The sequence below is a fragment of the Aptenodytes patagonicus genome, chromosome 26 (assembly GCF_965638725.1).
Source record: "Aptenodytes patagonicus chromosome 26, bAptPat1.pri.cur, whole genome shotgun sequence".
In the NCBI taxonomy this organism is placed as follows: Eukaryota; Metazoa; Chordata; class Aves; order Sphenisciformes; family Spheniscidae; genus Aptenodytes; species Aptenodytes patagonicus.
Window position 1 is genome coordinate 349,095 of NC_134974.1, and position 13,591 is coordinate 362,685.

The 13,591-nt window shown below is 41.3% G+C and overlaps 1 protein-coding gene across 2 annotated transcripts in view; it reads left to right on the forward strand.

Annotated features, from left to right (window-relative positions):
* Positions 1-13,591, forward strand: part of ASH1L (ASH1 like histone lysine methyltransferase) — a 65,555-nt gene that overhangs the window by 23,263 nt on the left and 28,701 nt on the right. For both annotated transcript variants that reach the window (XM_076359751.1, XM_076359753.1), the window contains exons 4-6: positions 5,587-5,688; positions 8,955-9,696; positions 10,841-11,020. In XM_076359751.1, coding sequence (XP_076215866.1) covers positions 5,587-5,688; positions 8,955-9,696; positions 10,841-11,020 — 1,024 coding nt within the window. The remainder of the gene's footprint in view (positions 1-5,586; positions 5,689-8,954; positions 9,697-10,840; positions 11,021-13,591) is intronic.

The following is a 13,591-nucleotide window of genomic DNA, read 5'->3' on the forward strand; positions in this document are numbered from 1 at the left end:
AAAATCTAATGTGAAATTTAGGACTTGAAGAAACTATATTATACATCACTTTCCCTACTGGCTTAAGTGTCATTTCATGCTGTACTTTGTTACTACAGATGTTTGTGGACATAATTTTCACATTTTATCCACTTCTGTCTTAATTGCCATGGACTCGTTAGTGAGACCACATAACAAAGATAACCTGCAAAAGACAAAAGTGTGGCTTGTGCTCTTACTTGCTTACTTCTGATGTGTAAAGGAAGTCTGAGAGCTTCTCCTCCCTCCCTCCCTCCAATACTTGCCTATGCTCTCCCTTGAAATTTAAATAATTTGTCCAAAAACACTTGTGACTAATATTTCACAGACCAAGAGCCAAGCAAACAACCGGCTACCGGTAATGAATAATACCTCCTCATGTTCCTTGCTCTCATCTTCCTCCTTTTCTTGTGATACTCCCATTCTGATGCCTCCTGCCACCTCCTTGCTCTGACTATGTATGTATGGAAGGGTGTTTTCTCTTTGTTTTATTTTGGCATTTGGGGGGTTTATGTTTTGCTTCTTTATTTTAAGGGCAGCTGGAAGTGGCTGGGTTCTTTTACAAGTTCATATTACTTCATACTATTTCATATTACTAAAACTACTCGGGGTAGGGGGGAGTCAACAGAAAGCAATAAAGCCGTGAGATTGCTTCTCCTGCAGCAATGGAAAGGAAAAATCAAAGCTCTATGTTGCCAAAAGGGTTAAATTTGGCTCCAAGGAGTGAAGAATTGGTTGTGGTAGCTGTTGCAGTTCTGGGAACTTCCTGAGGATTTCCATTACAGTGAATGATTTGACTTGGGTTTTTATGAGGAACAACCTAATTAAGGGAAAAAGCAGAGATGTTTTAAGCTGAAACCTGCTCATGAAGGCTCTGAATCAGTCTCCCTCTTCCAGTATGTTTGACTGGTTCCTCAAATGCCATGTGTCACTTTCAGTAAGTGTATTTCCCGCAATGGAAACGAGTTGGTTTTATTGTGAGACTGGCTCAGTATTCATCTCATTCACAAGGAGCTCCTAGTGCCCCACATCATGTGCATGCAGTATATCAGAAACCTTAAAACTGCATCTAGTAAAAAGCCCCAGTAAAGTAAAAAGGCTGGCTTTTTTTTTTGTAGATCAGTGTCACGTTGCATGTTGTGGTTTGTTTTTAACTGTAGTGCTGAATTGTGATTCTGAAACTATTACCATGAAAGACTTAGATGTTTTTGTGCACTTCAGAAAATAGCACAGATGGAGAAGAAGCCTGTGGTGCATCAAAGATTGTTTGTTTATTAAACCAGGTGCAATTTAGGTGCATGGTGGAGAGAACACTGAATCAGAGCAGTTAAAACGAGTAGTCAGAGACCAGCATCGGGGAATGCCTTCTAAAATTGTTCTGTATGATCCGTAGGTGATATTCATGATTATTTCAAAGTATCCCATATGGAAAACACGCTTCCTTTCCATAGACTTTTGAACGTATACCTTGCCTGGTTGAATTAACCGACAGATTCTTTCTATGCTATTAGCTGATGCTAGGTATTTTCAGAGGTTGCCTGCATCCAGGTTGTATTAGAAACGTGCACGTTTTGGCAAACAGGACTCTAGTGAAGGTCGGTATTTCACAGAAGATGAAGTTTAGATAGAAGTTTCCACGCTGTAGGCTTGTTGTTCAATACAGACAGCGCGTATGCACGGTCATGCCGATGAAGGTTGCGAGGCTCTAACGTTTTGTCTTTAAGATTTTTGTAGGATGCTGTTACGTGTTCATCTGAAGTTCACAGTGGTCTTCACTAAACTGCAGCTTCACACCACGAGTTATTTCAAACAACTGATAGCTTATCATAAACTGGTCTTGGCGCACTGCTCACAATTCCTGGAAGGAAAGGGAAAGAAAAGCAAAATCGGCCATTCAGTGGGGATCAGTGCAGTTGAAAAGTCTTTACTGCCTTCATTCCATCTAAAAATAAAAGGACAGGTTTGAGGCATGCAGCCGTAGTCTGACGGGGGATGCACGCGCCTCTCTCTGCGTTTGAGGGATGGTGTGTTCAGACAGGAAAAACCTGCTTTGTCAAGGACGAGCCTGTTGTGTCCCGGCTGCAAACCCTGGGGTTCCACGCAATGTGTTAACGTCCGTAGACGCATCCGCGCGTACCTGCCCCGAGGTGTCACGGGTGAAGCCCAGCTTCGCTCTCCGTTGGAGCGCTTTGCGGTCCGCTGTCCCGTGGCCTTTCCCGCAGCGGCGCTTCAATGCCCCGGGGCCACGAGCCGCGCTGCGGGCGGGCGGTACCGGCCCGCGGGAGCCCGGGCCGCGCCGGCGGGCAGCGGCGCCCTCTGCCGGCCGCGCCGCGCCGCTGCCTCTGCCGCGGGAGCAGCCGCGTCCCGCTGCGCTGCCGGTAGCTCAGGGGGGAGCTCGGGCTCTGCCCGGCCCGAGTCCCGGGCGCTGCCCGGAGCGGGAGCGTCGGCGTGGCGTGGCGGGAGGCTGAGCGCGTCCCCGTCGGCGCGACTGGCATGTGGGGGAGTCGTACAGGTGCCGCGAAGGCCCCTCGGGGGGCGCTGGCTGGAAGCGGCACGGCGGTTAGCTGCCGCCCGAGGTGGGCTGAGTCCACGGAGGAAGTAAGCACCGAGTCTGTGAAAGAAAGAAGAGCTCTAGGATGTGAACATCGTCTGTCAGCAAGCACAGTCACAAACAGCTGTGCCTTCCAAGCAGTCCTCCAAATTCCTCTCACCTTTTTTTCCCCCCGTTATAAGTTATAGCCTATTCCTGCTTAGAACAATTATTCCTGCTGTGTAATTCTTTTTTTTTCTCTGAGGTCCCAGGGTATTTGTGTTAATCTACGCTTTCTGAAATCAATGCATCTTGTAGTTTCTTAGTAGAAAAATTCATTATGGAATAAAAAAACTAGTTGACTTTTTCTAATATTAAGCAACCACGTGTAGTCTCCCTGCACAGCTCCACTGCAGCTTCCTTTTTACCTGCACGTTGCAGGAACAGACAGTACAGAAGCCCTGTTTAAGAGCCCACCAGCACCATCTCCACATCAGGATGCCATGCAGGAAGTCAGAAAATCTTCACCAGGAATATGATTTGCAACTTGGGACAATGTCTGGCAGCCTTATGATTGTGCCCTTGTTGAGAAGAATTAATGAAAAAGAAAACTATTCCTCTGCCTTGTCAAGAAGTTAGAATATTTGGAAAAGTGATACTGTTTATTTTCTCTATCAATCAAACATATCTTAGATGTTACACTATGAGCTTAATAACACCTATGATAAAAAAAAAAAAAAATCCAAACTTTGAGACAAGACAGGATCTCAAAGGAGATTTTCGTAAAGATTTCTGGTAAATCAGTTTGGTGCATTCCAGGATTCTCCCATCATCTTATACCTTAGGATCTCTATTCACGCATTGAAGCAAACGGTCATTTGCATGGGTGCTAATTTGTGGCCTTGATTTAGAGCATAACTTCAGTGGCCCGACCCCTCTCGTTTCTTTGGAGTCTGTTAGTAAGGAAAGAGATCAGAGCTGAACATGCAGCACTGAACTAATTTATCACGAACGATATTTTGAAGGGAAAGAGTGAAAGTATTTTTAAGTATGCATTCTAGATTTTATCTTCTAGAGATTTTCATGATGTGCATATTCTCATTGCACACTGCCATATGCATTATTGCCTACTTAGGTTTTTAAACTAATATCGGAATTTTTAATATCTCAGCATTTTCATAATTGCAATATGCAGATTTTTCTATGAAATTTTGACAAATCCCACAACCTTTACTTTCAAGAGTAATTAGGATTCTCTAAAAGTTTAAGTTTTAGGGAAATAAAACAAGTTACAGTAAGAAAATATGTATATGTAGGAAAGAAAACAGAAACAGGTCTTTCCTCATGTTATCAGCAAAGATGCCATTACCAGTTTTGTTCCTTAACCTTTCAATAGTCATGAGATTTCTATAGCTTTTTAAAAATTGTTTTTAACTTAAGTAATGGTAATTGTGATTGCTGCTGCCTGATGGCATCTTGCAGTGATAAGCCAATATCTAATGATTTTTTTGTAATATTAAGCCCTGTGTATTCAGAACATATAGTGAAACATGTTTTGCAGGTGCCTAAAATCCAATAATGCGTTACACTTGTTTTATGTAGATAATAATCTCTCTCATTTGTTTAGACCCTGGGGTTTTTACATATTTGCCATGGCTGACCAAAGCAGAAATACTTTTTTTTTTTTTTTTTTTTTTGTGACAGGATCTTAAAAAGGAAAAGTTAACATAGCAAGAGACAAATCTAAAGAAGTACTTAAGAATTTTTTTTCTAGCTTTTCAGCTTTCTGCAGTTCATAGTGTCTTACATGAAGCAGTTCTGCCTGAGGAGTGGAAGAGAAATGCTTTTACAAAGCGAGGTGGATTGAAAATCGGCTGACCTGCCAGGCACAGAGGGTTGTGATCAGCAACACAAAGTCCAGCTGGAGACCAGTCATTCGCAGTGTACCCCAGAGATCAATATGGGGTCCAATACTATTTAACCTCTTCACTAATGACGTGGATGATGGGACAGAGTGCGCCCTCAGCAAGTTTGCAGATGATACAGCTGAGAGGAGTGGTGGATACACCAGATGATTGTGCCACTGTTCAGAGGGACCGTCACTGGCTGGCGGAATGGGCTGGAGAGACTTATGAGGAACAGTGTCTTGGGATGCATTAGGAAGAGCATTGCCAGCAGGTTGAGGGTGATGATTATTCCCCTCTACTCAGCCCTGGTGAGACCACATCTGGAGTGCTGTGTCGAATTCTGGGCTTCCCAGTACAAGAAAGACATGGACATACTGCAGTGAGTCCAGTGAAAAGCCACGAAGATGACTAAGGGATTGGAGCATCTGTCATACAGAGAGAGGCTGGGAGAGCTGGGATTGTTCAGCCCAGAGAAGAGAATGCGCAAAGGAGATCTTACCAATGTCTACATGTGCCTGATGGGAGGAAGTAAAGAAGGAGCCACACTGTTCTCAGTGGTGCCCAGTGACAGGACAGGAGGCAATGGGCACACACTGAAGTACAGGAAATTCTGTTCATAGATAAGAAAAAAGTGTCTTACCATAAGGGTGATTGAACTCGGGGTTGTGGAGTCTCCATTGGTGGAGATGTTGAAAACCCAACTGAACGTGGTGGCCCTGAGCAACCTGCTGTAGTTGACCCTGGTTTGAGCAGAGTGGTTGGTCTAGGTAATCTGCAGAGGTCCTTTCCAAACTCAACTGTTCTGTGAAAATCAAGGAATGAAGCTAGGGGTTTCATCTGAAAGTAGGAATATGGGGGTTTTGTTTTCTTTTTTTTACGTAAAAGCTAATACTCTGATGATATTAAGTGGCTTTTTTCATGGCTTGTTTACTGTCCTACCTATGCCATTCCTTCTTGATGTTCCATTTCCGTCCTTCTCCACCTACATGCATCATAGGAAGCAAGTGTTCCTAAAGCTAAAAAAGAGTAATCTTAGTTTGAATATTTATCATCTACAGTGTGTTGTATTGGCACTGTCAGACTGAAATGATTTTTTTTTTGTGCTTTTCTCTTCCCTGATCTGCTTTTCAGGCACTTTGCCAACACAGGACAAACCTTCCCAGAGGCAGTCAGAGAGCACAAATTGCAGCCCTTCCAGAAAGAGATCGACATCTGAGAGCACATCTTCTACAGGCAAGTAGTATTTGGTGGCCTTGTTTTTGGGACCATTGCTATACTAAGACCTATGCTACTACAGATAACTGAGACACCATTGCTATGAGGACTTTAACAGCAGCAGTATGTTCATGGAGATACCGAGTTTTTCCACTTACATTTTAGGATACAAGTGCTGCAAATTGGGTTGTAGAATAGGGAAACTTGAGCTGGCGCTTAGAGAAGCAGCAGCATAGCTATGGCAGAATGGAATTTGGTTCCTCACCAGATTAAATTAGTCTTCGTGAAGCTCAATGCTTTAATGCTAGCAAGACCTGTGACACGACAGTTAATCAATTAATTAGATGAATAGATTCATTCCTCCATGGGGAAGAGCTTGACTTCTGTGCTGTTCTGAAGGCAGACAGTTTTGTGCCCTTGGGTAGATAACTGTTAGGATCAAGACAGGGTGTACTGTTATGTTTTCTTCATAGCATGGAGAATCCTGCTAAGGTGATGGAGCATGACAAGCACCTCATCCCAGTCATCACTAATGATACAGTTGTGAATGACCCTAGGCAGGTCAAAAATGATAGTAGGAGAGAGATGGAAGTACTGAAAGCCGTGGGAACCCTGGTAGAATTCTCATCAATTCTGTCAAATGAGGACCAAGTCTCAGATGCACAAAATGATCGTGAAGTTGAGAAAATGTATGCCAAGAGGATATTGAGGGAGCTGGCTTTCTCAGCCGTGGGGTTACGTACTGTGCAGGTTGCTGCTTGAGGAAGTCCATCTTTGTTCACTTCACAAGGAAGGGAAGGGTACTTCTGATGTGCTTTGAGCTTTCTTTTGTAAGGAGGTCAGACTTGTGCAGTCACACTGTGTGTGAATGCATGCGTGTTGCTATCTGTCACATTTTCACACCTACAAAACTGTCGAATCCATTGGCCAAATTGTCAGAGGGAAGATCTGAAAGTGTTCATTTCTTGTATATTACCGGCAAGTTGTCAGCCATGTAGTAAAAACAGACCCTGTTTGCAGTCCCTCTGAGGAAAATGTGATGTGGGCTTACCTATGATTGGACACAAAAAAATCATAATGTTGACCAATTTTGTAAGAAGCCCAGTTGTAGAAAGAACTCCTGTTAGCAGAATCCAAACATGCTTAGGCACTGAAGCTGATTGCAGATTTGTAGTAAACGTCCTTAGGATTGGTACTTAAAGAACAAGTTATGATTTCCATATAGGAAGAATGTGCCAAAACTGCTATTTCCTCCTCCCTTTAAACAGATATTTGCAACAGATGCTTTATTCAGCATATGCTAAAGAAAGTCATCTCCAGTGAAGAAGTGTGTTCTCTTTTTCCTCTCTGTCTTGTTAACTTCCTTTTACTTACTCATTTTAAAGGGGCAACTGCAATCGGTTTAAGTCTGTGTGTAGGAAGGTGTTAAAAGTTCAGGCATATTTCGTGCAGGAGAGCATAAGAATGAAATGAATCACAAGTTTATCAACTTCAAAGTCATTGAACTGATGATGCAGCTGAAAAGACCAGTCTTTGTTATATTTTCTGTAGATCTGGAATGCATGTGGGATTTCAGTGCGTTTGTCAGAGAGCTGCTTTGTTACCAAGGGCTGCAAGTGTGCCTGACCAGGGCTGCAGCTGTTTTGGGGATCATAGCCTTCAGTTGTCCCATCCTTTTGGATCAATTTCCAGACAGAAACACTAGTTCAAGGAAATCCATTAGACTTTGTGTCCAAATGTGTTGTGTGGTATAGTTTGGTTATCATTGGATGGTGCAGCTGTTTACAGAGCTCACTGTGCTAAACAGATGGTGTTTCTGTGAGGAACCCTCAGCTCCATCCCGATGTGTATTTAAAGACCATAAGAAAACAAGGGTACTTTATCTTTATTATTTCATATAAAATTGAAAGCTGAAAGTGTAAATCCTTCCAGTTCTTTCAAAGTTGTTTAGGTCGCTAGGTTTTCCAAGTGATTACAGTTAGGCTTACAGCAGTGACCTGACAAGTGTGTTTCTCTGTTCCTTTTTCACCCTGTAGGAAGAACATTGTTCATAGGAGGATTTTTAGAACTTGTTATGCTGATTCTTCTTCCTTTAAATTGTGCACTCTCTGAAGCACGTTTTCGTTTGCACTTGCAAATTCACGACTTTGGAATCTTAATGAGGAGTACATTTCTCCAGAGTACCACACTCGGACTAGTGAGCACTAGGACTAGAAAATATTTATTTTAAACTGTTTGTGCTTTATCTTTGTCAGCTAATGCATAATCTCCCTCCTGCCAAATGATAGAAACCCTTTTATAAAAACATTTTGTTGCCTTCCCTTTAACAGTTACCTTTATGCTAGTATGTGCTCTTCAGTCTACAGCCTAGGACCCACTAGTTTAAGTAGATCTAATCTAAATAATTGGTCACAATTACAGTAACTTTTTGTAAATGCTAATGTGCAATTGTGATATATTTATGAGAAGACAGCATCTATTTTATTCCAGAAAGAACAGGGTTTCTTCTGATTAAATGTTATCACTAAGAACCAGCAGGGCAGCTTTGGGAAGCTCTTAGTTTGGAACAAATCCCTTTTTAATACAGCATAATCTATATGGTTGACCTGGAAATCCTCTTTTTCAAATACCAGTGTGCATCGCTAAAGCATGTAACATTTTGTTTAAAAAGTGAGATCTAACTTTACTTCCTGTGTAAATTAGCCTTTCTCTTTTGTCCAGATATTTTGATTTACCTTTATCCAAGCCTGTTCTTTATTGCAATCAGTTCTGTCATCATTATGTTTGTCTTTTTGATAAAGAAACTGCAAGAGCAATGATAAAGTTGTTTCAGTACTTCCAAACTATGAAAAAGAAAAATTAGTTTAAAAATATTTCAGATGTTGCTCAATTTTTTAATCAGTATTTAATTTTTCTGTGCACAGAGGGTTTCTTATTTTTAGTGTTGAAGAGAAAGAAACTTGAGAAGAGTTCTGGACTGTACGTACATAGGGAATGCCCTCATTGCTCTTTGCTATTAGAAGTGGGGGCCTGCACATGAATAAAGAGAAAATTGTATGTTAAAACTGATGGTACAAAATGTAGACTTCCCACTTACTTGCATCTCTAGGTCCCTTTCCCATTAGAACTTGTGTTACAGAAATTGGTCTCTTGTCGTTGAACGTTCCAGGCAATTATAGGATATAAAAGGCTGTCAGTCTGTCCAACTGTTGTATTTTAATTGCAACCTTATTTGATTGTATCTCAAGTCTGTTTCAGTATACGTATGTTTGTTTGTGTTTCAGTGATTGGAGTACCTACCCGGGGAGCGAGGCTGGCAACTGCTGTTGATGATTCAGTGGATAGCTTACTGCAGCGCATGGCACAACATGAAGGCCAGGCTACTTTGGACAAAACCTTAGAAGCAGTCATTGCAAATGTGTCTGTTCCACCATCAGCTAGTCCTGCTCGAAACCACAATAGGGAGAGAGGTCTGGGGAAACAGGACAGCCTCATAGCTCCAGCAATTCCCAGCAGCTCCTGCAGTGATAGTATCTCGCTTCTGTCAGACAGACTACCAAACAGCTATTCCCCACATCATCTCAAGAGAAGCGTGGTTGAAGCCATGCAGCGACAAGCTAGGAAAATGTGCAATTATAACAAGATCTTGGCAACAAAAAAAAATCTTGACCACGTCAATAAAATTCTGAAAGCCAAAAAGCTGCAAAGGCAGTCACGGACAGGGAATAATTTTGTGAAGCGCAGGCCAGGTAGGCCCCGGAAATACCCAATGCAGGCTGTCGTTTCAATGCAAGCTTTCCAGGCGGCTCGACTGGTCAGTCAGGAGTTAGATAAAAGAGAAGAAAGCAGCAGTCCCTTACACCTTGGACCTGATACCATCACAGATGTGATTGAAGCTGTAGTGCAAAGCGTGAACTTGAATACAGATCACCGAAAAGGCTGGAAGAGAAAGAGGTGGCTTGCAGAGGAACAGGCCAGGAAGCGACAAAAGTCTTTACCAGAAGATGAACAGGAGAGCAGTAAGAGGTAATTCCCTTACAATTTTGTACCCTCAGTATAGTTATTGTTGATTTTATAACATTTCAATCCATGAAAGAATCCTACTCTAATGAGCTTTGCTTGTTACATTTGTTTTTATTAAGGAGTTCAGTGTAGAGGGAACCAACATGTCAGTTTTAAGTATGCTTAGGGTCTTCCTAAGTTACTGAAGACACCCCAAAATGGGATGGAATCTCAGGTAATCTAAAACTGTTGGGTTTGTGCTTGTGTCTCAAGTGAAGCAAGTTTTATGATTGCCTTGGTGAAGAATACTTTTAATGAGTTGGTAACAGGTTTACTGGTGAGATATCATAGCAAAGATTGTTCCTTCATCATGTGCGGAATAAGGAAATGTAAGAGCTACATGTGCCATGGGAATCTTAAAGAGTGTGTCTCATAGGTATAGGCCACAAACAAATACTTACAAGCAACACAGAATGTCAAGTGAGATCAGTTGATATACAACAAAGAGTAAAACCAAAGCAGCAAGGAGGAGTTAAGGTGTGCACCTGTGCAATCACTGGCTAGTAAAGGACCACACCAGAAATCTCTCTGGTCTAATCTTCACATGCTTATCCCCAAAGTCATCGATACAAACAGATCAAACTCTTCCAGAAGTCTTCCTTCGTGTGTTTTCAGAATAGTTCTGAAAAATAACCATCCAGTTGTGTTTCAGAAATGAATACTGTAATATAGGCACTTAGATTCACAGAATATTGCTGGAACCACATGTTCAAAGGGTGTATTGTATGGCGCTCCTGAAGGCTAAGAAAAGGTTTACCACATACTGTTTTTAGAGTACAAAAGCAGATAGCATAAGCCACCTTCTAAATTACTCAACTGAGGCTCCAAGGGATAAACATTAGCAGTACAAACAATATTCTTTTTGTAATAATTAATAATAACATTACTATAAAAAGATCGTACATTTCTTATGATTATACTTAACCACCACTTGATCATGATCATTGAATTGCATTTTTTTAAATAGCTGAGACACCTAGTAATTCAGAAACATGGACATTTTTTTTCTGCTGACCAGATTATAGAGCGGAATAATGAAATATGGCAAGATAATCTTTATGGTAAGAAATATGGTAAGATAATCTTTAATCTTTACTTTTTCTTCCAGCTTTTCTGAGACAGTAGCTGAACCTCCCAGTCCGCATGATGCCCTTGGGAAACCGCATGAATCTGAAAACACTGAACAGCCTTTGCCTTCTCCAGCCCAGCGTGAGAAAAAAGCTCCTCGACCCCCAAAGAAGAAGTACCAGAAGGCAGGGCTCTACTCTGATGTGTACAAAACAACAGAGTAAGTAATACCAGTGAAAAGCTGCTGTCTGATATTCCAGTGGAAACTGTCTCCTTTCAACTAGAGCCATAAAGAGCTGCTACTAATGAGTAGCTGAAATAAAACCATCAACTTAATTCAAGCCTGTGAAAAATTACATGCATGATAATTATCAGAATCTGACCCAGTGAAGATTTAAAATGTAACCCCAGTCAGAAAGCAGCCTCCACCAATCTGAAAGTGTTTCTGAGTATCGACCTTGAAGAAGGTAAGAGAGCTTCATTCGACAATCTTAACGATCACGGCAGTAAAAGTGCTGGGAGAGCTTGAGGTGTTCAGGTACTGAGTACAGTGTCTACATAAAAGGGGCCATTAGTTTTCTATTTTTATTGACTGAATGATGACAACTGGTCATCTTTCGTGTGCAAGAATTTCAGATATGTACCCTGTTCATTTCACAGTTAAGTGAGGTTCATCTCCCTCACTTTCTTTGAGATGTTTAGAGTAAAAATCCATCATTCTTTTATTTTTTTCACTTGTTGGCTCAAAACCTAGTGTACATTAGAAAGTGGACATCTCCTGTTTCTGATAACCAGCCCACTTCTGCTTCCATTTGTCGTTACATAAGTTTTCTACAGCCATTTGAACAAATGTGTTGAAGTCAAGAATTTACACTTCTCTTATAATATGATCTGACAGATTAAAAAGAGAGAAAACTGGGCACCTTCTCATTATGTTGTAGACCACTTTAAAAGGTTACAGAGATCACTGGGAGACTGCTAGTATAGTTTTATCAGCTGTTCCTGGTGTCTTCTCTTTCCATAGTAGAATGAAGGCATCGATGAAAGGATCAAGACTCTAAGGAAGAAACAAAGATATAGGCCTGCTCAAAGTGAGACTGCTTATGTTTCTAATAGTTTGAAAGCAGATGTGCTAAAATTTTCAGCATTTGGATGTTCTGTCACTGGTATACACAATCATGCAACATTCAAATATTCTATCATAAAAATTAGGTCTGTTGCCTTAGGAGGGGACCTGAGAGAGTCTTTTCTTTTTCTTTATTATAAAATGTTAGTTACAGTATCAGACCTAGTCAGCCAAGGGTGGACCTTTATTTCATAGGCAGTAAGCAAACATGTCATTTGAAAAATTGTATGAATACAGAAAGTGAAAGTCAAGGTTTGTAGGTATTGTGGATGATGATGGAATCAAGTTCACCACCCTGGAGAAGGCCATGACAAAGCTGAGCTCCACTCGCAACCCTCCCTCTCCCATCACATTTTGTGTTGCAGTTCCCTGGAAGCTCAAAGAGGTCTGATTTGGTCTTCCCCTTTGCCTGTTGCTCCACATGCTGAGTTCTTCCCTTGCACTGATACTGATGTTTGTGATGAGCTGCTTAAGAACACTGAGGAAACTTTACCCTACCAAGGAAGCAAATGCTGCCTACGCAATCTGAACTACCTCTCTACATGGTTGTTGAACACTGATACTGAAACAAGGCATGGAAATGCATAGCTGGGCAAGGACAGAACTGTGGCCATCTTGATTTAGGTGTCTTGTCTTACAGCAAGGTGCAGCTTGAAGGGCTGATCCCACCACTCCTTCATGCTGGCACTGGGTCTCTTCTTTACTAAATTGGTTCAGCAAACTAAATCAGCAGAACAATAGTCACTTTTTTATAATTAAATTTTCTGCTGATTTAACTTGCTGTTCCAGTTCTACTGCACAGTCAGTCAGACATAAGTCAGTGCAAGAGGAGAGCAGAAGTTCATGTTGTTATCCTATTATTTATGTAACTTCCTGCTGTATGAGTATGAAAACATGATCTTAGTTGAGAACAAAAATGCAACTCCGTAATCGTACGGCACCCTCTAGTGATGGTACAGTTAAGTGTTATCCCTGTCTCCATTAAAACAGCCTCTGCATTCTCTATTAATGGGTGTTGTACTCACCATTTTTCTGTATTTCTGTTTGCAGTGTTCAATTGCAGACACTGTCTTAAAAACCATTTTCCTACTCTATTGGATCTTCTTCAGTACTTCCTAAACATCATTAGAACATAGGAAGTAGTGAAAGTTTTACTGAGGTTTACTGTTACAATTTACAGCCTCTCTCTAGATCAGTCACATCCAACTGCTAAACAACAGCACAGAAAATGTTTGTCATGTCATTGCCAGTTTTAGTCTACTGTTAAAAGAGAAAAGTCTGCATTATTTCTCTGCAGCCACTTGAATTGTACAATTGCCTCAACAGGATTTCACTCCAACTCACCTTGATCTAGAAACTTTATTAAAACACAGTGAAGAAAGCTCAGACTTTGATTCCTTGCAAATGAACTAAGAATAAAAGGAATCGTTTCTGGAGTCAATCTCAGTTCTACCTCAATTTCTGAATGCAATTTTGTAGACAGCATTAGCTGATCTGGTGTTAACCTCCACATGAGTTTTCCAGGATCCTCAGCTCCCACTGGAAGAATTACACAGATCTTTTGCTGAAGAGAAGTTCAGTGTGTGGTTGCACAAGACTGCAGCTTTGAGAGCAAAGGAAGATTTTGTACAGGAGTCATTATCTATTTACCTAGCAGTGGCTTTC